Source organism: Podarcis filfolensis (assembly GCF_964270895.1).
Source record: "Podarcis filfolensis genome assembly, chromosome: 5".
NCBI classification, from domain to species: Eukaryota; Metazoa; Chordata; class Lepidosauria; order Squamata; family Lacertidae; genus Podarcis; species Podarcis filfolensis.
In genome coordinates this window covers 71,850,231-71,871,591 of record NC_139608.1, presented here as the reverse complement: position 1 = coordinate 71,871,591, position 21,361 = coordinate 71,850,231, and the positions used below count along the sequence as shown (strand labels likewise).

The 21,361-nt window shown below is 42.4% G+C and overlaps 1 protein-coding gene and 1 long non-coding RNA gene across 5 annotated transcripts in view; one reads left to right on the top strand and one right to left on the bottom strand.

The window, feature by feature from the left end:
* The window catches only part of LOC310762875, a 602,857-nt gene that overhangs the window by 209,112 nt on the left and 372,384 nt on the right, over window positions 1–21,361 (top strand). The window contains exon 6 of the long non-coding RNA XR_014548259.1: window positions 3,907–3,970. This is a non-coding gene — a long non-coding RNA (uncharacterized lncRNA). The remainder of the gene's footprint in view (window positions 1–3,906; window positions 3,971–21,361) is intronic.
* LOC310762871 (uncharacterized protein) lies at window positions 648–13,128 on the bottom strand. Of its 4 annotated transcripts, none has more exons than XR_014548223.1 (5): window positions 12,868–13,125; window positions 11,597–11,704; window positions 8,160–8,310; window positions 6,539–6,616; window positions 648–1,055 (listed from the first exon to the last, which is right to left on the bottom strand). XR_014548223.1 is itself a non-coding variant. In XM_083614532.1 (5 exons), the coding sequence occupies exons 1-5, from the start codon at window positions 12,885–12,887 to the stop codon at window positions 977–979; spliced, it is 441 nt and encodes a 146-aa protein (XP_083470658.1). In that variant the 5' UTR covers window positions 12,888–13,128; the 3' UTR covers window positions 648–976. The 4 variants fall into 4 exon arrangements, 3 of the variants coding, with proteins under 3 accessions (XP_083470658.1, XP_083470659.1, XP_083470660.1); XM_083614532.1 differs by having other exon boundaries at window positions 11,597–11,709; window positions 12,868–13,128; XM_083614533.1 differs by lacking the exon at window positions 648–1,055 and adding an exon at window positions 5,488–6,136 and having other exon boundaries at window positions 11,597–11,709; window positions 12,868–13,127.

Below are 21,361 nucleotides of genomic sequence, written 5' to 3'. Positions count from 1 at the left end.
GAGCTAGAGGTTAGCTAGAGATATCCCTGAGGTGACAGGGTTGTGCTCTGTTCCCAGGGCAGTTCTGCCAAAGAAACTGAGAGTTTCTCGCAGTGGTAGTCTGAAATCTTTTTGTTCTGCAATGTGTGCGCATGCTGCTTTGTGTTGGCCTTTGATGTCATTTTCTTCTTTAAGTGAAAACTTAGAAGTAATCATTCCTGCCTCCTTGAGGCAACTTCCTCTGGAATCATTCAGACACATACACAGACTGTTCCATTTTTCCATACAGCATTCTCTCCCTCCCCCACCTCCTCTTTCTCTTCCAGCAGACAAGTACTACCCAATAAAAGCAATTTTTTCTTTCTTAATTTTCCTTCAGTTCCAAAACACAGCATCCTTACAGATGAAATATGAATTGCACATGCCGGAGAATGGAGTAGTATCTACATTGTATTGGGAAGCAGTTAATTTGGGGCTGATGTTCATTTCCCTTTTTTGTAGTCAGTTCTTCATAATGATGTACAAAATATACAGTGTGAATATTGTAGAATTAGGCATCTGCCACTTTAAAAGCTGAAACAGGCAGTTAGGCAAGGTTATTGGAGTCATTGGCCCTGAGGTTTTAAAAGACGTATATATATATACAGTACAAGACATATTTACTCAAGAGTTCCTTGAAATCAAAGATTTTCTCTGAGATCCCATAGGGCATGGAGTGGTCAACCTGTGGCTCACAAGATAGTTGGACAGCTATCAGCCCCAGTGAAGATAACCAATAGTTAGGGATTATGAGAGTTGTAGTTCAACGACATTTGGAAGGCCACAGGGTAGCCACCCCTGCTATAAGTAAAGAGGCAGCGGTACACGGTGTTCGATGGTCACTTTGCTTGATCTGTTGCTTGCTGCTTGCAGTCCCGATGTCAAGAGCTATGGAGATTAGGTTCTGCCCATGTAGGTTGCAGAGCCTGAAATGCTTCTAGCTTCCTGTTCAGATTAGCTATCCCCAGTCCTGCCATGCTACCTCTGTCCTAATTCTGTGCATGACAACTGCTCCGTTGCAGGATGATGCATTTACACTTGGGAGGGCGGGAGGAGAAGAAATGACAAAGCAACCAATTAATATCTGTACAAATCAGCAAAAAAGAAAAAGAAAAAGTGGTGTAGTAAAACAAGTGTCATACTTGGATTGATGAGATCTGGGTTCAAATTCCCACTCAAGCATGGTGCTTACCTTGGAAAGGCGCCCTCTCTTCCCCCTAACTTACCACATAGGGTAATTGTGCTTGTCAGGATATAGGAGGATAGAACCAGGGTATGTAGTCCTGAGCTCACTGACGTGTGATAAATAAATGCAAAAATTCACAGGCATATGACTACACCCACCACTTCCTAAATCTTAATAGCAAAAACCAGAAGAATATTAAAGGGATCTCAAATTGGCATTGGTGCCCATTCAGGTTTCCAGATTTCGTATCTTCAGTCTGAACTGATATCTAGGGAAATGTTAGAAAGCAAGCTGCTGTAATGCAGAGGATGTGCCATTTCTAGATAGCTGCTGGATTTTGCACCACATAATCTGTAGTGTTCCAGAAATTAAATCTCAAACATTGCAGTGGTAGTCCATCACTTAATTCTTGATGTGTTTGTTGTTTGATGGTGTTAACATCAGGCACATAAAATTGTGCAAGCCAAAATTGGTATTAATTATCCTGTGTCAGACAGTTCTAATACTTCTATTATTACTGTAATATGACTATATGTTTTGATTTTATTGCCAATCTGTCTTTGACCTGTCCTTTTAATGACTGCAGTCTAATTTACAGTGTGCTTGCAATGCTATTGGATTTCCAAATGAAATGAAATAAAGTAAACAGTTCTTACGTTAAATTATTTAAGCTGCGGGTGAAATGAGGATTGCAGAAATACAAGTGCTTTGTCTAAAGTAGAAACAGTGAAGTGATTTAACCTTTAAGCCAACCTTTATGTTCTTAAGAAAATAAGTGAAAACTCCTTGTGAAGAAAGGCCAAACTAGCCATTGTCCACAGATGCACATAACCATATCCCAACTGCCCTTTTTAAATAGGAAAGGCTGCTTTCAGGTAGGATAAATGATGGAGAGGGAGGGGTGCTTAACACTTTTCCCTTTCAATTGTTTTCATGCTCCAAATCCCTCCCCAGCAGCTTTTTCCCAAGTCAGAGTCCCTAAAGGGACCAACATGTGTTTTGGAACTCCAGTAGAGGAGGGCTGTTTGAAGGTGATAAATGGCAAGCTGAGAAATGATATAGTTGCATGTGTCTCTCTGTAAAGTTTAGCTCGGCCCTTTAAGGACACCCAATGTCCTTTTCCCTTTCAAGATGTTTTTCTAAGGCCTCATTCACCTACACATCACAGGTGTGTACTGAGGTTAATGCTAGGTTCTTAGATGATTATGAGGCTGCTTTGCTCTGTATCTTTAATGAGTTCTCCAAGGAAAGTCATATGGCTCTCACATTGCACAAACTTGCGAAAAGGAAAGCAGCTTCACACAGCTTTCCAGCTGGATAATTACTGTCTAAACAGGACAAGCTTACTGCCATGATGTGTGCAATGAGAGCAGCAGAGAATACCTCAAGTAAACGAGTAATGAGTCAGGGTCCTGGGGAAAAGAGTTGTTCTAAGATGTTATGGGTTTTATCCTGCCAAACTTGGCCTACCACAAGGTCTTGTGTCAATGAGCAACACTAAAATCAGACATCAAATGTTGGAATAGCCACAGCAGAACACACTAATTGCCCATTGCTGAGTAAGGACTTGGGATCACTATGTGGAAAGGAGATCGCAGCAGGAAAGTGAACCAGTCTGCTTCTACTTCATCCTATTTCTACATTAAACTGTGGTTGTTGTTTTTTTTAAAAAATGAATGAAGTACATATTTAAACAAATGCTTGCTAACATTTATTTCAGAATATTTTTCTGAATGTAGCTTCTCTCAAAATACACATTTGTAAATGTCTTTAGAGGTGAGATCTTAATTGGAACATTCACAAAGGGGGAATCTGGAGGATAACATGTGAATATGGGAGATCGGATTAGTTCATATCAGAGTGTGCAAAGATCCATCTCCTCAAGCATTTTAATTTTATGCTCAGTAGGAATGTATAAACTGCCATAGTTTAGGAGAAATTAGGTGCCCCTAACTCTTTGAGTATGGAAGAAGATCAGGATGAGGTGCTAGACAGAAGACAGTGACTGCAGTCATTTCCAGACTTCCCTGGATTTCTTGGGAATGGGGTACAAACAGCTACAAGCGATGGGAATCTACCTATGTACTCCAGCCATGTACTTGAATTGCATCCCATAGTATAGCCAACTTCTAAGGCAGGGATGGGGAAACAGATATTGATGGACTCTAACTTCCAACAGTGACAGCCAGCATGGCCAAAGAACAGGGACGATGGGACTTATAGCCCAACAACACCTGGAGGGTGAGAGGTTCCCCATCCGTGCTTGAAGGTTAGGGTGACACTTTGAATGAGAGGGTACACTGAGTGTTTGTAGATTGGTGCCAGAATGAAATCTTCTCACTCGACTAGAAGATGAACTGGAGTTTATGGTGGTCCTGCTCATAAACTATTTGACTAGCTGAAAACCCTGCAATTCCCTTTCCATGAATAATCCATTAAGTTCCTGGATGTTCCTAAAACAAATATGCAGAGGCTAAAACAATCCGTATTTTCAGAATATCTCTTCCTTAAACAAGAACATGATCACATGCTTTAATGCCCTATACTGAGAAATTCTTCTAAACGGAATCTTTAGTAGCAAGTTCTATTTGTACTTTAATTAACACTGTCTGCATTAACTAACTTCCTTGTTCCTGGTCTTGAGAAAAGAAAAGCTAGCTAAGCACCGACCATTGATTTGTTTCCTTTTTTTCTCATTGCAGGATTAACTGAACATTGGCAAGTAGAGGGAGTGCAGGAGAAATTCTATTCAGTTCGCATTTAAAGGTAAACCTACTTAATGTTCACTGTCCGAAAAATATGCAAACTGAAAAACAGCTGTCCTTTGAAATTTGCACTTTTCCAAATTTTGCAATGCAAACTGTGCATATAAATGTGTGTGTTAGGGACAATAATATACAAAATGCATTCTATGAGGGGAAATTGCTCCCCCAAAATGTGTACAGTGGTAACTCGGGTTAAGTACTTAATTCATTCCGGAGGTCCGTTCTTAAGCTGAAACTGTTCTTAACCTGAAGCACTGGTTTAGCTAATGGGGCCTCCTGCTGCTGCCGCGCCACTGGAGCACTATTTCTGTTCTCATCCTGAAGCAAAGTTCTTAACCCGAGGTACTATTTCTGGGTTAGCTGAATCTGTAACCTGAAGCGTATGTAACCTGAAGCGTATGTAACCCAAGAGTGGCCAAGAGATGGAAAGATCACGAGGCTCCAAAAATAACAGACTGGCAAATCAAATTACAGGAATTGATGGAGACGGCTCAACTGACTAGTAAACTCAGAGGAAACTCAAAGCAAAAATTTGCGGAAAAATGGGATGGTTATAGAAGATATGTTCAAAAATACAATAATAGTTTTGACTCCATGCTAGCATTCGAGTGATAAAGGAACTAAAAGGAGGTGGACAACAATTAAGGATTTATTATGTTTTCAGAATGTATTAGAAAAATTATATAGAAAGGTTTATTGTTTTGTGTACGTTCAAAGTAAGATAAAATATATGCAAAGGGACTTGACAGGAAGTCAAAGTTGAAGAAAAGATTTTGGAAGATAAAAGGGGGGGAAATATTTACTTTCATTATTATCATTTTGTGTGCGGGTGTAGGTGTGCGGGTGTCTGCACATATGTGTGTTGTTGTATGCAATGTTTGGGAGGAAATAAGACGGTAAATAACAAATAACAAACTAAATATCGATGTATGTAATTTTTATTTCTTAATTATATTTAGTGGTAGTATGGCTGTATTGTTTTTTGTAACATAAAATCATTCAATAACAATTATTTTTTAAAAAATAATAACCCGAGGTACCACTGTATTGTAGACAGTCCAAATTGCACACCAAAATGTGTATATTAGTAGCGGAGCCTAATGTAAATTAGAGGTTTAGGCAGTGCTTTATATATTAGGCAGTGCTTTATATATATATAGTAAAAAAGGTGCCAGCACTCACCATGAAGAAAAAAAGCACTGGTTATAGTGATGATGAAACTAAAGTATTGTCGTGCTGTAGATGAAGCTTTCTCAGCATAACTCGCCTTTGAGCTTATTGACTTGGGGATGTTTCCCAAGGAAAACTGTCCTTTCTATAATGTGATCCTTTATGGCATCCCAGGAAAAACAGATTATTGGAATTTTGCTCATAAATGATTTTACAAACAAGCTGTAATATCAAAATTACATCACAAGGCAAGCCATAAAGTATATGCAAAGAACTATTTGGTTCAGCACCTGGCTTCCCAAAATGGCCAAGCAGAGGGTATAGTAAGCCCAAAAGAAGGACCAGCACAGAACCCATTCCCCACTGTTCTTCCCTACCAAGTGCTGTTCAGAGGCATACTGGAGGTAGTAGCATACAGCCATTAAGATTAGTAGCCATTACTAATGGTAATTTAGTATGCCTTGAATTGGTCTGCTCACCATTTAAAGGCATCCAGGTCCATTTGGTCTGATCCAACAGGCCTCCTCTTTTAGTCTTAAAAGGCCAGCTTAGACATATTTGACCAATGGGAAGTTACTGAAGCTAAACTTCAAGGGCAAGGCCAAATGCTAATCCAATATGGCTGGCTGCTACATTGAAACCTCCCTCTAGAGGAGTCTGTCTTACCAGTTTAGAACTTTCCATCTTGGGGTTGGTGGTGTCTGCTGCACCCCCTCAGTACACCTTTAAGATCACTGTGCTCAGAGGAGCACTACACGGGACTTATTCAAGACTGTCACAGGGCACCATGAGAAGTCAGTTGGATATGTGTTTTCCTTTGTTTTCAGTTCAGAGCATCAACTGTTCTCCATCACTAGAATGGATGAGGTACTGGGCTGAAAGCTCTTTCTGTAATGAAAATGCAAGTCTTTTTTGGCTCCCACAGATTTCCACAGCAGTTACCAAATGTCAGGGCCTGACCCAGAGTGTTCAAAATTGATGGTCCTGAAACTTCTCTCTGTTGTTGTTCATAAAGAAAAATGAAAGCTTAAGAAAAAAAATCATTATTTTTTTTAAATAGCACAAATCCTATGCATGCTTCCTAGTTCAGCTTTTGCTAATCATTCATACAGCACAAATTTTCTCATTAAAATGAGTATCCCAGAGAGGCATTTGATTAAAAAAAATACCAGAAGTATATTTGGAAACACATCAAAACGTCACAGTAATATCAGAATCTCTGTACACTGAGTGTTGATTTATAAGTTCAGAAGAATCTTGTGCTATGGCTCTCCTGGGGACATACTGCTTGAGAATGTGGGCAATAGATTGCATAATTGAATGCTCCTCCAGATCAAGAATTCCACATACCTTAGAGAGATAAAGAGAGAGAGAGAATGCTAGTAGCAAGAATTCTCACCTGCTCTCCTGCCCAAAATGCACAAGAAGGTTTTGATGTAGTTGCTGCTGATGTTGTTGTTGATGATGTTGTTCCCTCCTGCAGTATGTGGATTGGGTTGTTTGCATGAGTAATTTACAGTTATCTCTATAAGCTTGTGGAATATTTTAGCCTGGACAGTGTTATCGAAGCTACTAACATGAGTTTGACCAAACTGCGGGAGGCAGTGGAAGACAGGAGTGCCCGGCGTGCTCTAGTCCATGGGGTCACGAAGAGCTGGACACGACTAAATGACTAAACAACAACAACAACAAATAATTCGCAAATGGAAGAAACACAAAAGAACTGTCAACCTTCCTCGGTCTGGGGCTCCATGCAAGATCTCATCTCGTGGAGTTGCAATGTTCAGGAGAATGGTGATGAAGCAGCCCAGAACTACATGGGGGGAACTTGTCAATGATCTCAGGGCACCATGAAAACAGTTGGTAACACACTACGCCATGAAGGACTGAGATCTTGCAGAACTCGCAAGGTCCCCTTGCTCAAGGCAGCACATGTACAGGCCCATCTGCAGTTTGCCAGTACACATCTGAATGACCCAGAGGAGAAGTGGTGAAAGTGTTGTGGTCAGATGAGACCAAAATCGAGCTCTTTGGCATCAATTCAACTTGCCATGTTTAGAGGAGGGGGAATGCTGCCTACGACCCCAAGAACACCATCCCTACTGTCAAATATGGAGGGGTACATTATGCTTTGGGGGTGTTTTTCTGCTAAGGGGACAGGACACCTTCACCGCATCGAAGGGACGATGGATGGGCCCATGTATCGTCAAATCTTGGGTGAGCACCTCCTTCCCTCGGCCAGGGCATTGAAAAAGGGTTGAGGATGGGTATTCCAGCATGACAATGACCCAAAACACACGGCCAAGGCAACAAAGGAGTGGCTCAAGAAGAAGCACATTAAGGTCCTGGAGTGGCCTAGCCAGTCTCCAGACCTTAATCCCATCGAAAATCTGTGGAGGGAGCTGAAGGTTTGCGTAGCTATACATCAGCCTCAAAATCTTACTAACTTGGAGAGGATCTGCAAAGAGGAGTGGGACAAAATACCTCCTGAGATGTGTGTAAACCTGGTGGCCACCTACAAGAAACGTCTGACCTCTGTAATTGCCAACAAGGGTTTGCCACAAAGTACTAAGTCATCTTTTGCAAAGGGATCAAATACTTATTTCACTCATTATAATGCACATCAATCTCTGACTTTTGTCTTCCGGGTTTCTGGGGGTTTCCCTGTTGTTATTCTGTCTCTCACAGCTACAATAAACCTACCATTAAAATTATGGACTGGTCATTTCTTTGTCAGAGGGCAAATGAGCAAATTTAGCAGGGGATCAAATACTTTCCCCCCTCATTGTAGCAGGTAAGTCACTGCTGTTTACTGAGAGGGTGGGGGGTGTTTTTGTTTACAACAGGGGCAAGAGGGTGGTGAGGTCAGTGCAACTGTCCTAGTGGAGCCAGTCCAGTGCTCCTGCTAGTGTGTTCTCACCCCATGGCCCTCTCCACCACCTTATCTCTTCTGGGAGGTCAGGTAAGTGCTTCTTCCCCAGCCCACCAACTGCTCCCAGTGTTATCATTTGCACTCTTACTTTGAAGCTTGATATGTGTTGGAAGCTGTAGATGCATTGATTGGCAGCAAAGCTCTTCCCATCGGATAGTAAAGATTTTCACTTTCACAACTTCTGGGCTTCTGAGTACAGATGGCACTTAGCTTCTCAAAGACAATTGGCTTTATCTTGGCTATAAATTGAGGAATTTCTTATGAGTGTGCTTTGATTTAGTCACATTGATTGCAGAAGCAATCTCTGTAGACTCTTAAAAGTTTAGAAAGGACCCCAGAAGCTATCCTCATTGGCTGCCATGAAATATGCACTTTAAGCTCTGCAATTGTCATTGTCCAGAAGCTCCTTTCTTGTATTAATGTCCTGAAGATGTAATCCCTCCTTTTCCCCACTTTGTCTACCTGGAAAGTTTTGAAGTTACCATTTCATTCTTAGCATTGCTTTCTTTCTTTCTTTTTTTGTATTCAGCACTGCAGTTGCAGACTGAACAGCTTCATACATTTCATAATAGCTCTAGTAGGTACTTTCAGCTTGCCTAGATTTATCTAATAATTAAGAAGCAGGTTTCGGCTATGGAATGTGTATTATAATTGGAGTAATTATGCATATGTTTGTCCACAGTTATGGCTTATGCTACGTTCACATTACTGACATTGTCAGTGGCTAAAGCAAATGATTTTCCAATATCAGGCTCCCCAGACACATCATAATTTCACTCCCATTGTATTTTGTGGTGCGTTGTGGCACTTTTCTCTTATTTTGGTATACTCTGAGGGTGTGGTGTTATATTCATTACCAAATATTGGATTGCCTCCACCTGCATTTGTACTAAAAATTACAGAGCCTTGTTGGGGGTAACAAACTGAAGATGTTTGCTATTACACACAAGCATACTTGGCTGCATCTGCTACTAACTGAATGGGGAGATTCCTGGAGCCTCAGCCTCATGCTGTTATTTATTTAGTTAGTAGATTTCTACTCTGCTTTTCAGCTAGAGTCCACAAAGTGTCTAACAACTAGGACTGGGCGGATCTGTCAGTTTTGGTTTCTCATTTTTCTACTCTTAAGTTCAGTTCTCCTCATTTCCACCTAAGTATTTTGGGAGGAAGTCCTCAGGAAAATTCATCAGCATTTTAATGTGAGTGTTGATGTTTATTACCGTATTTTTCCCTCTATAACACGCAGATTTTTTTCTCCTAAAAAGGAAGGGGAAATGTCTGTGCGTGTTATTGAGCGAATGTGTGGTCCCTGGAGCCAAATGGCAAAAAAAATCAGGCAAAAATCAAATCGCGCGTCTCGGAGAAGGGAAACCTGAAAAGAGGAAGTGGCTGCTTTCCTGCATTCTGCCTCAGGGTCTTACTGCCCACCCTCCTCTGTTTCCTTGCTGTGTTTGCTCAAACGGAACAAAGAGCAGGGAAAGCCCCTCCCCTCCAGGCAAGCAGAGTGTCGTCTCTGTGCTCCGGTGCTGCTGAAAACATGCAGGAGAGAGAGAGAGAGAGAGAGAGCTGGCTGGCTTGGGTGGGTAGGTGAGGGAAAACTTTTGCCTTCCTTTCCTCCCTCCCGTTATACCCCTCTCCTGCATTCTTAGCCAGCTGCTTCTCTGCACACCCCTCTCGTGCTCCTTGTCCATTCTGTATTTTTCCTTCCTTCCCCACTTAAAATGTGGTTAAAAAGCATGGATCCACATGGATCCTCAGGATCTTTGCATTGGGTCACCCCAAATTCACCATCAGATCACATAGCATGTCCATGGCTACAGCCTGCCCCCCAAAAATCACACACACACTGTTGCCTGGGGCTGCAATGGTGCAAAAATGTGGTTAAAAAGCATGGATCCACATGGATCCTCAGGATCTTTGCATTGGGTCACCCCAAATTCACCATCAGATCACATAGCATGTCCATGGCTACAGCCTGCCCCCCCCAAATCACGCACCCACTGTTGCCTGGGGCTGCAATGGTGCAAAAACGTGGTTACAAAACATGGATCCTCAGGATCTTTGCATTGGGTCACCCCAAATTCACCATCAGAGCACATAGCATGTCCATGGCTACAGCCTGCCCCCCCCCAAAATCACACACCCACTGTTGCCTGGGGCTGCAATGGTGGAAAAACGTGGTTACAAAGCATGGATCCACAGGGATTCTCAGGATTTTTGCATTGGGTCACCCCAAATTCACCATCAGATCACATGTCTGTGGCCACAGCATGAAGCACAAAAATGATACATCCACTGTTTCATTCAGAATGTTTTTTCCCTTGTTTTCCTCCTCTAAAAACGATGTGCGTGTTATGGTCAGGTGCGTGTTATCGAGCGAAAAATACGGTAAATTTGTATACTGCCCTTTGTGCATAGATCTCAGGGAGGTTCGCAACATCAGATTAAAATATAAAAAACACAATGTTTCTTACTAGACTCGTTTTTACGCAAGTTTGCCTACTATACTTTTTGCAAAGCAATTTCCCCTCCTGCAATGCATTCTATATATTATTTTCCCCAACATATGCATTTTTATGATCACTTTCCCTCAGTATCTGCATATTTGTACATCTTACTTGGCTGGAGAGCTACATTGCAACATTTGGAGAAGCAGGAATTCCAAATGATGGCTGTGTATCTGTTCTTCTATTGTTTTAGAAAGTGTGTGTTAGCTAGGTTCGCATTTAAAACCACATACTCACAAAACAACCAGCCCCACTAAGCAGGAGACAGCCTCAGGTGTTCTTTCCCACAGGGCAGAAGTGATGTTGACCCAGAGGGTGGCAGTGGCAACAGTCTGACTGAAGCAGGCCCTGATGTCACCTGTGTCCTTGCTTAACTTGGCAAAACTTACCATGTGTTGACTTGTACTGTCAAAATATAAATGCAATGTCTAAGAGCAGACAGTTTCATTTTGCAAATCAAACCACTCTTGTGGATATGATTATTCATCAGTGAATGTAACTGTGCAATCCTGCCCAGAATAGCTAGCAATTTATGATGGCTGTGCAAATGAAATCTAACTTCGAGGTAGGAAAAGTTTGTTTGTGTGTGTGTTGTCACAGAAGTCAGTAAGGGAACCTGGTAGAAATGGGTTTAGATGAAAATGTAAATGAGGGCAATTCATAAAAAGCAGAGGTGCATGAAGTATTGGCTCCATGCCTGTTTCATGGCCAAACCATGAAATACGTTTGACCATCAGGGCAGTGCCTCAGATTTTTGTGCCCCCCCCTTCTCCTTTCCCCCCACATTCCAATTCTCTCCCTCTTGTCACAGGTCATGATAAATATAGCTTGCCATAATGTCTGAACTAGACCAAAAATCTGTATCCTGAAACACCGGGGTAGCTTCGAATAACAGCATTTTTAAAAGAAAAAACAGAAAGCAAAACAGAAATAAAGCAAGTAACAGAGCGAGGTCACATAGAAAGTCTCTGGTTCCTACTGCAAGAAGATGGAACTATGGGTGGTCTTAATAACTCACCTTTGCCACTGAAGGTTGCTTTTGGCCCTGTTCCTGTTAGATGTCTGAAGTTACCACAGGTGGTGAACAACAGGAAAACCTGTGATGTGCTGCAAGTTTCCTCCCCGACTGCTCTAGGGTTAGGAGGCAAGTGATATTTCTGTTCTTGCTAACAAATAACACCATAATGATTTTTCAAAACAGCTTTCAAACCACAGTAACATTTTTTACTTTGTGGAATATTTGACAACATTTGACCAGGGTAAATACAGTGGTACCTCAGGTTAAGTACTTAATTCGTTCCGGGGGTCCGTTCTTAACCTGAAACTGTTCTTAACCTGAAGCACCACTTTAGCTAATGGGGCCTCCCACTGCCGCCGCGCCACCGGAGCATGATTTCTGTTCTCATCCTGAAGCAAAGTTCTTAACCTGAGGTACTATTTCTGGGTTAGCAGAGTCTGTAACCTGAAGCGTATGTAATCTGAAGCATATGTAACCTGAGGTACCACTGTAACAGGCAGTCAAGTGGCCACATTTAATTGACTCTTGTGCCAACCCTATACCCAGTTCCTACGTAAATCCTTTATTATCCTTGTCTAATAATCCTAGCATAACCACTGTCTATCCTACTGGGCTAGGAGAATGCACACAAATGGCCTGTGACAGGGAGAAGGTTAAGATCAAAGTCAAACACTGCAATCTAAGCAACATCTTGATAAAACCACAGAGGAAGTAGTACTATGGTCTGTGTGCCTTGCTCTGTTACATCTGGAGGTCGGCCAAGATTCCTATCTATCTTCTATTAAGACATGATAAAAGTTTTTTGTTTTTTTTAATTATGCATGGCATGGAGAAAGTGGATAGAGAAAAGTTTTTCTCCCTCTCTCATAAGACTTGAACTTGTGGACATCCAACAAAGCTGAATGCTGGAAGATCCAGGACAGATAAAAGAAAGTACTTCTTCACATAGAGCATAGTTATACTACAGAACTCATTCCCCCGGGGGACAGTGATGGCCACCAACTTGGATGGCTTCAAAAGAGGATCGGGCAAATTCATAGAGGCTAAAGCTATCAATGGCTTCTGGCCCTGATAGCTGTGCTCTGCTTCCATGGTCAGAGGCAGTAATGCTTCTGAGTGACAGTCTCTGGAAACAGCAGGAGGGGGAAGTGATCTTGTGCTTGGGTCTTGCTTGTGGGTTTCCTCTAGGCATCTGGCTGGGCACTGCAAGAACAGGATGCTGGCCTAGATTGTCCTTTGGCTGATCCAGCAGGCTCTTCTTACGTACTTACGCTCCTGTACCTGCCACCATTATCTCTTCTTTATTTGATGCTGAACCACCCTGTGTTATTTACTGTAAGTTGAAGCTCTGTAGTAAATGGGGTGTCTGCCTGGTCTCTCCTGCCCTCACTCGGCTGCCTGTTTCAGTGAGAGAGATACTGAAAGCCACTGTGTTTGTCCACTGTTGCCAGTCACCTCTGTGACCTCATGCTGATACTCCCTTAAGTATCAGCAGAAGACAACCTGGCCATTGTGACTTCATGATAATGATGATGATGATGATGTCTGAAGAAAATGAAACACTGATTCTTGTACCCACATCTTGCTCATCACTTTCATGAAAAAGGTGTTGTTTTGCATCTCAGAACAGATGAAGTCTCTCAACTGTCTTTCTTACTCTCCCATCCTTTGGCCTTTTCTCAGGGAGGCTTCATGGCATCCACCACTGGGTTTTTTTGGACCTCTGGCAGCTGCCCTGTAATTTATGTTAGCTGCTACTATCTCTCTGTTACCTGCCATTCATTTCTCTAATGCAGGGCCAGAAGGCCACATTTCCTTTTGCCAAGCCAATGTGTGGAGAGGCAAGAAGAACAAAGAGGGTGCAGCAATGGATGTGATCCTTAACTTTGTTTCATGCTGGGGGGAAATTAGGAGAAGTGAGGTATTGACTTTCATGGCTCAAAGAGAGGTGCCAGTCACCATAGTTAGTTGAAGGAATCTTGAGACTCCCTGCTAGTCAACCACCAATACTGTTTATTTTATTTTTATTTTTATTTTTTGCTAAGTGTAATACTTTTAAATTGACTGCATTTCTGAAATGAATAGTATATTCATTCTCTTTATCCAGAAGGACAAGCATGAGTAGAGACTCTTGCTATTGCTTTTACGAAGTACATAAATGTATATTTTTATATGCCCAGTGACTGTGACCAGTATGGGCCATGCAACCAGCAAGGAGCATGACGCTGCCTATACATTACAGTATTTCTCATTTTGAGCATGTTCCAGTGAAAGTAAGCACCATTGATTTCAATGGAATGGGGTTAGAGGGCAATCACTGGAATGCAAAGGCCGTCTTCTACTCCCCACAGAAATGTACACCACCTACCGTGGAAATATAGAAAATATACATTTTAAGAAGTTTTGTAAAAGTTCTCTGAGGCTGGAGTTTCAAGTCATTTCATACAGAGTCTGAGCAGAATCTAAGTCAGTGGATGATGCGCAGGTAATAATTCATTTTTCTGCAGAGAAAATCAAATTTCATGTCCTTGCAAAATCTAGGCTTCTTTGAAATGTGACATCCACTTTTCATTTAGCAGATGATACAGATGCAACAGAACTGATGTGGCTGGAAGGATATTTTTGATGGTTGTGGTGTGTGGGGGGGAGGGTTGCTTCCTGTGACACACCCAGTTGGCTACAAAAATTGGCAGAATTTGCCTGGGATGCTCAGTCTTGTTTAGCATGCTGGACAAGAGAGAATGACATGTTGTTTGCGGGATTATGCTGTCCTCTAAACAGAAGGGAGATGGGAAAGACTTTTCTAGGGATAGCGGATTGATAATGAAACTTTTTTATTTATTTTTAAAAAATCACTAGACACATAACTCCTTGTGAGTCTTGGCTTTGGATGTAAGAGAAGAATGCTCATCTGCCTTGTCTGTCACAGAACTGAGGTGTGCTTAGCACACCCAGCCCAAGGAGGACAAATGGCTGGTAGTTTAGTTCTTTATTGACAATGCACACACTTAACAGTAGCTCCAAGGTGCACAGAATACACACGCACATGCTTCTGGCGAATAAGTAGTTGGCATCCTATCCCCCAGGCTTGTGCTCTGAGCTGGATTGTCAGAGCAACAGTGTGACCACTCCACCCCCCCCCAAAAAAAATCTACATCTTATGGCACGCACACAAGCAACCTGAGACTTTAACTACACAGAAGTTGCCGTCGTGCCTGTCTCTTCAAGCCCCTCCTGGTCCTGGAGGACAGTGGAGAAGGGGACAAAGGGGATTCTACTGCCGCCCTTACAGGCACCATCTCTTCCTCTGCTCCTAGTCACTCTCTTCCCTTCCATCCAGCATTGGCTTCACCAGAGGCAAAACACCCCATAAATCGCATTCCCCTGCGTGGGTCAGCCTCTGGCCCCATGGCCTCCATCACCCACTCCTTAGTGCCCTGCCAGTCCTTGACCTGCCAGTCCATCACCCACTCCTTAGTGCCCTGCCAGTCCTTGACAAATAACATTCCCCTTTCGTCCATTTGTCCTTTGTTTTTGTTTTGTTTTTTAAAAATGTTCCCTTGCTGAGCGGCAAAGTGCAATGACAAGACTGTGAATTAGTTACCTAGAAGGACCAAGGGCTTAGGACACACACCATCCTGGCCAGTGTAGAATGAAAGAGGTAGAAGAATATTTTTGTAAAATGGATGGGGTGCAGTGGCATAGCGTGGGTTGTCAACACCCGGGGCAAGGCAAGTAATTTGCGCCCCCTAACCCGTGGATTTTAGCACTCGAGTCTCTTCCGCGCCCCCCCCATGTTGCGCCCGGTGCGGCCGGCCCCCCCTGCACCCCCCACGCTACGCCACTGATGTGTTGGATTGGTTAACGTCTGAAATACCTAAAGAAATTAAGTCCATTTTGCTTGGCCAAAGTCATGGGTTTCCCCAGTAAGTTGACCCAACATATTGAGTCCTTCTTGGAGTCCAGATACATTGCTGTGTATCATATATGCATGCATACTTAATTCAGTTGCAATCAATCAAGTGTCATGTTGTCTGTAGTTAATGGATATTTAGCTTCATTTTATGCAAAACAAAATAAACATTTTTACTATGGAGAAAAACCTGTTGCTGGAAACCACAGGAAAGGAGAGTGCTTTTTTGTTCTGGTCCTTTCTATGGGTTTCCCATAGGCATCTGATTGATCACTGTGAGAACAGGGTGATGGACTAGATGGGCCATTGGCCTGACCCTGAAGACTCTTTTTATGCATTTAAACATGAATAGGATTGTGCTGTAAATAAGTTTCTTGGTCCTTCTGTGTCCTTAATTCAAATAATAATTGAATCACTGGAGTGTGGCTGTGCTTTTGTAGGTTTTGTTGCCAGCCTATTGGCCAAGACAACATTGGCTCTTTCTAAGGAACCTGCCAGTTGTCAGATTCAGACTGAGTTGGGAACAACTGGATTGTCATATATATACAGAAAACCCATTAAACCAAAGTCACTCTGATGGCAGTCATTTTCTGTTTAACATTGTGTATGTGTTTTTAATATTTCAAAGCAGTAACATTTGACATTATTGCTTAGTTTTACACTTGCTGGGAATATCTAGGAAAATAGTTTGTATGAAAACAGAGTTGGAATTAACAAATGAATTGCCATAAAAGTCATTTCCTGAGAGAGATTAATGCACGCATCAAGAGTCTAAACTTCCTTCATAGCCGAGCACTGCAATATATTTGTTAGTCATTTTTCATTGGTTCCATTTGACACTGTTAATGATTTCATTTCCTCTGGGAGGAGTTCTAGTTCCCAGTTGTTACATCTCATATTTATTGGGCTCTCAGTGAGGATTGTATTACCTTCAAACAATGCAAATAACTCATAATTCAGATTAGTCACTTTAAAAGAAAATGGAGAAGTGCAACATTAAAAGTTTGGTAATGGGCCCATTCCTGAGTTTGAAAAAGGACTCCTGACTCTTGGGACTATGGCACTAATGGGAACTGACTGGCAAATTAAATAATTTGTCAGGGTCTACTGTTACATGGAGAAATGCTCTTCTTTTAGTAACTCAACACTTTAAAGCAAAATAATGGTAATGTGTCATTGGGTGGTGGAGAAGGAAACATTTTTGAAAAGCTAATAACTTAGAGTGTTCCTGAAGCAAAAGAAAGCATTGTTTCAGTTCCCAGACTGTGAATTAAAAAACATAATTGCTGAGTGGTAGAAACCTCTGACCACATCTGATGTATTACTTTAAAGCCACCACAAGGGAAAGGAGAGAGGAAGTCTGAGTGCCTCACACTTCCTCCACCCCCACTTCTGGGTCTAGTTCAGATATGCTTGTTTCTTCCACCTGTGAGGATATTTACCTTAGACCTATAAGTGTGACTGATGGGGGAGGAAATAGAACTCCAGGTTCCTCTCTTGCTGCTTATGCAATAAGTGAAGTTACAGGGAACCAGCAGAGGGCCTTCTCGGCAGTGGGATCCTTCCTGTGGAGCGCCCTCCCATCAAATGCCAGGGAGATAAAAAAACTGCGCACCTTTTAGAAGATATCTGAAGGCAGCCCTGCGTAGCGAAGTATTCAATGTTTCATTTTTTTTAATGATTTTATATGTGCTGGAAGCCGCCCAGAGTGGCTGGGAGGGGAGTAATAGTAGTAGTAGTAGATTGGAACAGGTTACCAGAAATAATATTTTAGCATGTGTGTCTCTATATGTGTGTGAGTGAGAGGGGGGTGCACAATGTACACCAAAACCCACACAAGGCAATGTGGTGGGTCAGGGGAATATGTTGCCCTCCCAGACCCTCCAAGTGTCCCTATTTTCCAGGGACATCCCTGATTTAGAGAAGCCATCCTGGTTTCTGATTTGATCCCAGAATGTCCCGCTTTCCCTTAGGGTGTCCCTATTTTCATTGGAGGAATGTTGGAGGGTATGGAGTTATCCAACCCCCAAGCCATCTGAAGGCAATCCTGCATAGGGAAGTTTTTTAATGTTTAATGTTTTATTATGTTTTTATATATGTTGGAAGCTGCCCACAGTGCTGGGGCAATTCAGTGAGATGTGTGGTGTATAAATAGTAAAGTTATCATTATGGAATGGGACGTCCCTATTTTCATTGGAGAAATGTTGGAGGGTATGCCCTCCATATTTGTGCTCCCAGCCCCTAGCCTAGCATGCCCAGTGGTCAGGAAGGATTGCAAGACCACCATTTCCATAGTAAGTGTATGTGTAAAGCAACCTTTAGTCTTCGTGCATGGATCAGGAGCACTGCCCAGTTTGATGTCTCTCATTCACAACAAGGAAAGATTGAGGTCAAAGTATTAGAAGTATGATAGCTTTCTAAATAATTGCACACTGCTGCACATATTAGATCATGCTGTGCCAAGAATACATTCTCATGTGATTCTGAATAAGGAATGCCGTGCTGTAGAGTAATTTAACTATAAGCCACATCCTGGTAAGTGGACATATTTAAATGCCTATTAGAGAGGATCCTAAATAAATATCTTGCATAGGAAACATACCAGCCTCATTTCTTTTCCAATGCATGACAGGGATACAATAGAAAATTTGTTTACTGTAGCAATTTGTTAATCAATGTATTCATAAGACCATTAACTAACTAACTAACTATATCTATCTGAAAATACAAATTCTACTTCATATGATGGTTGTGTTTATTGAATTTCTGTATCAGGCACCCTCAGAAGAGAGTCAAGTGTGAAATTATTCTTCTGAATTTTGCCAATGGGTGGGTAATGATGACTAATGGAAGTTGTAAAGCGAAGCATGATTTATTCATGCACTGTGTCTCAAAACTGAATTATCTTTCCTCCAGTTGTTTCCTCAGAAAATGCTAAGAATAAGGTAACTTTCACAACATCACACATTTAGCTAATTTCAATATGTGGGAGGGATTCGTGCCTCCTATGTGACCCTCTCCTGACAAGAGGTTGTCCATCAGGGCCACCAAGACAGATTTAATCCTGCACATGCTGAACCCACCCAGTCACACACACAGAGAGAGAGTGTGTGCTTGCACCTGCTTCTGTATTAGTGATCTAGTAGACTGCATTCACTTTTGGAGTGAAATAAAGCAGCTGTATTTGAGGAACTTCTCAAGGAGGAAACAAGGTAAGGCATGAGGACTGCATACCACCACCCCCAAGATGCAGAGAGGGGGGCAATAAGTTAATGTTCACCAAGGGCAGCAATACAACTTAACATGGCTCCAATTGGACAAACTGGAAGCTGCCCATCCAGTGGTAACTAGTGACCTGAGCCATAGTTTGTTCCTAATATATAACTAGTAGAAACAATAGCTTTAGTTTAACTGATGGTACTAATGATAGAAGACCACTTCGACTGGTTACTTCATCAAGCCACTTTCCTCAGTTTTCCCACAGTTATTTCAGGTAGCAGCTGTCTGCAATCAAAGCATTTGGCTAATGTTCTTATTTTTGAAATATTGCCGAACAGCTTAAAGACATCTATTTGTCAATATTAACAGGATGAAAGAAATGCAAACTGCCCCTATTATGCATAATATATGCAGACAGAATGCTAATAAATCCTGCAAATTGCAGCGGATATTGGGTATGATCCAGCCACAGCAAAGCCCATTTATTTCAGCAGTACAAAGTTGCAAATACATGCTTAAGGAAGGCTGCATTTCTGTCCATATTTGGGATCTCAGTGGGATTCCTGAATAAACATACATAGGACTGAGCTAAATGTCTCTCCCACTAGAATGGTGGCTTTTAAAATGTTTACCATTTGGAAGGATCATTCCCATTCTCTTTGGCTTTTTCCATTCTACATCCCAAGCTGCTCTAAAGTTTTATTTTTGGAATGGTTTTTAAGCAACATTTTCTTTTAAAGGTCTGTGAAAAAACACAGTGTGCTTTTTAGCAAATCAAAGCAGGCTAATGTGCCTGTAAAATACTAATGGCCTCCTAAAAACAACAACAACATACAGCTCTTTGGGATATGTCTGTCCAACCATACAAGTTTTCTATTGTTTTTGGTAGCAGTAAAGGTCATATTCTAAGAGAGTTGCTCTCCCCACTGCTTGAACCTGGCAGCTTATGATTTCAGCTAAAATAAAAGATGAAGCAGGGAAAGGAGGACAGCACCAAAACAGAAGAGAAGCAAAAGAGGTGGGGCCTCAAAGCTTTGCTAAGATATCAGGGTCCTATCCCATGCTACTGTTCCACTAGCACACAGTAAAGCTAGCGCCAAATGTATTGCTCTTTTTTTCCTTTGGCCCACATCAGTGAGGCCTAGAGGGGGTCTTGTTGCCTGGGAAGCCCAGGACCTCCATACACACTGCCTAGACTTGAGCCCTGGGGAGGTCACTTTGGTGCTGCTAATGCAGCAGTTTTAATTTATTCCCGGAGGCACACTCCATTGTCTCTCGAGACAGATGAATGCCAACAACAGCAACAACAAATCTTATGAAGACTGACAGTTGCATCCAATGCCACGCACACCTAGTTCCACTTGTGCAACAGAACTTCCCCTTCCTCTCCTCTCCTCTTCTCTCCACATGCCTGCAATATCTGTTCTGGAGGCTCCTCCAACCCTCTGGAGCAGATTTTGAGGGCGTGAGAGGGGCTGCAGGGGAGAAGAGGAGGGGATACTTTCAGTCTGCAAGTGGATGTCTGCTGTGTGCTAGAAGGAACATGACGTGTGTCATTGCCCCCCTCCCCCGGGTACTACCACTCCCCTAATACCCAAAATACAGTTCTGGTAAAATACTAAAAAATGTAAAGTGTTTTTTATTGATGTCAAAACTTTATTGCCTATTTTTGACAAGTGCTCCTGAAGAAGCTTGTTTTGAACCATAGCACCCTGGGCTTTTACAATAACTTTTTAAACCAAAACTAAGGGCCATTTCACACATTTTGCATGGCAGGGCTAGTCTGATACCTTGGTGCCTCTACCTGTATGGTGGACTTGTTTGTCAGTAGCAGGCAGTGGGGTGGGGTAGCAGTGCAACCTCTGATTGACTACATCACTGCTGTATACTAGGATGGATAAAGGGAAGGGCGAGGTGGCAGCAAGCTCAGCACAGTGAGAATGTTCTGGCGACGCCAAACCATCATTCCCACAAGTCTGTTTGCTCCATGCTGGCCTTACCCTTCCCTCCAAGTGTTTAGGAGCAACATGGGTGACTGGAGGTCAGGTGAGCATCACTGCTGTGCTCCACTGTTGCTTGTTTCCTTCATGTTTTGCATATTGATTTAAATGTAGGTTCTAATCAAATACACGGAACAGTTTGGCTGGTACACATGTAGCCAGCATCTTTAGAATGCTAAAATCCTGTTGATTGTGGTGTGGAAGGAGACATTTGTATGCATGGATTGAACCTGGCTCTACTCCTGAAGAGCCAATCAGTAGAGTTTTAGATTTTTAAGAAGGGGCTGCTGAATTAGGGAGAGAAAGCTGCTCGTGCAACACCCAGTTGTATATCCCTCATTCAGCAAAGGCAGGGATGGGGATCCTATAGAGCCTCTCGAGCTTTGTTGGGTTCCAGTTCCCATCAGCCTCAGCTAGCATAGCCAGTGATCAGCAATGGCGGGAGTTGAAGTCCCATGACATCTGCAGGGCCACAAGTCCCCTATCCCTGACCTAGAGACATATATGCAAAAGTCTGCTTTCTCACACAGTTACCTGGGTGGAAATGTGCCAATAAGCTGAAACAAACTCAGGGCTACTTGTCCGACTCCACTTTTCACCTGCCAGTGTTTCATTCTCCTATCCCTTCGGAGT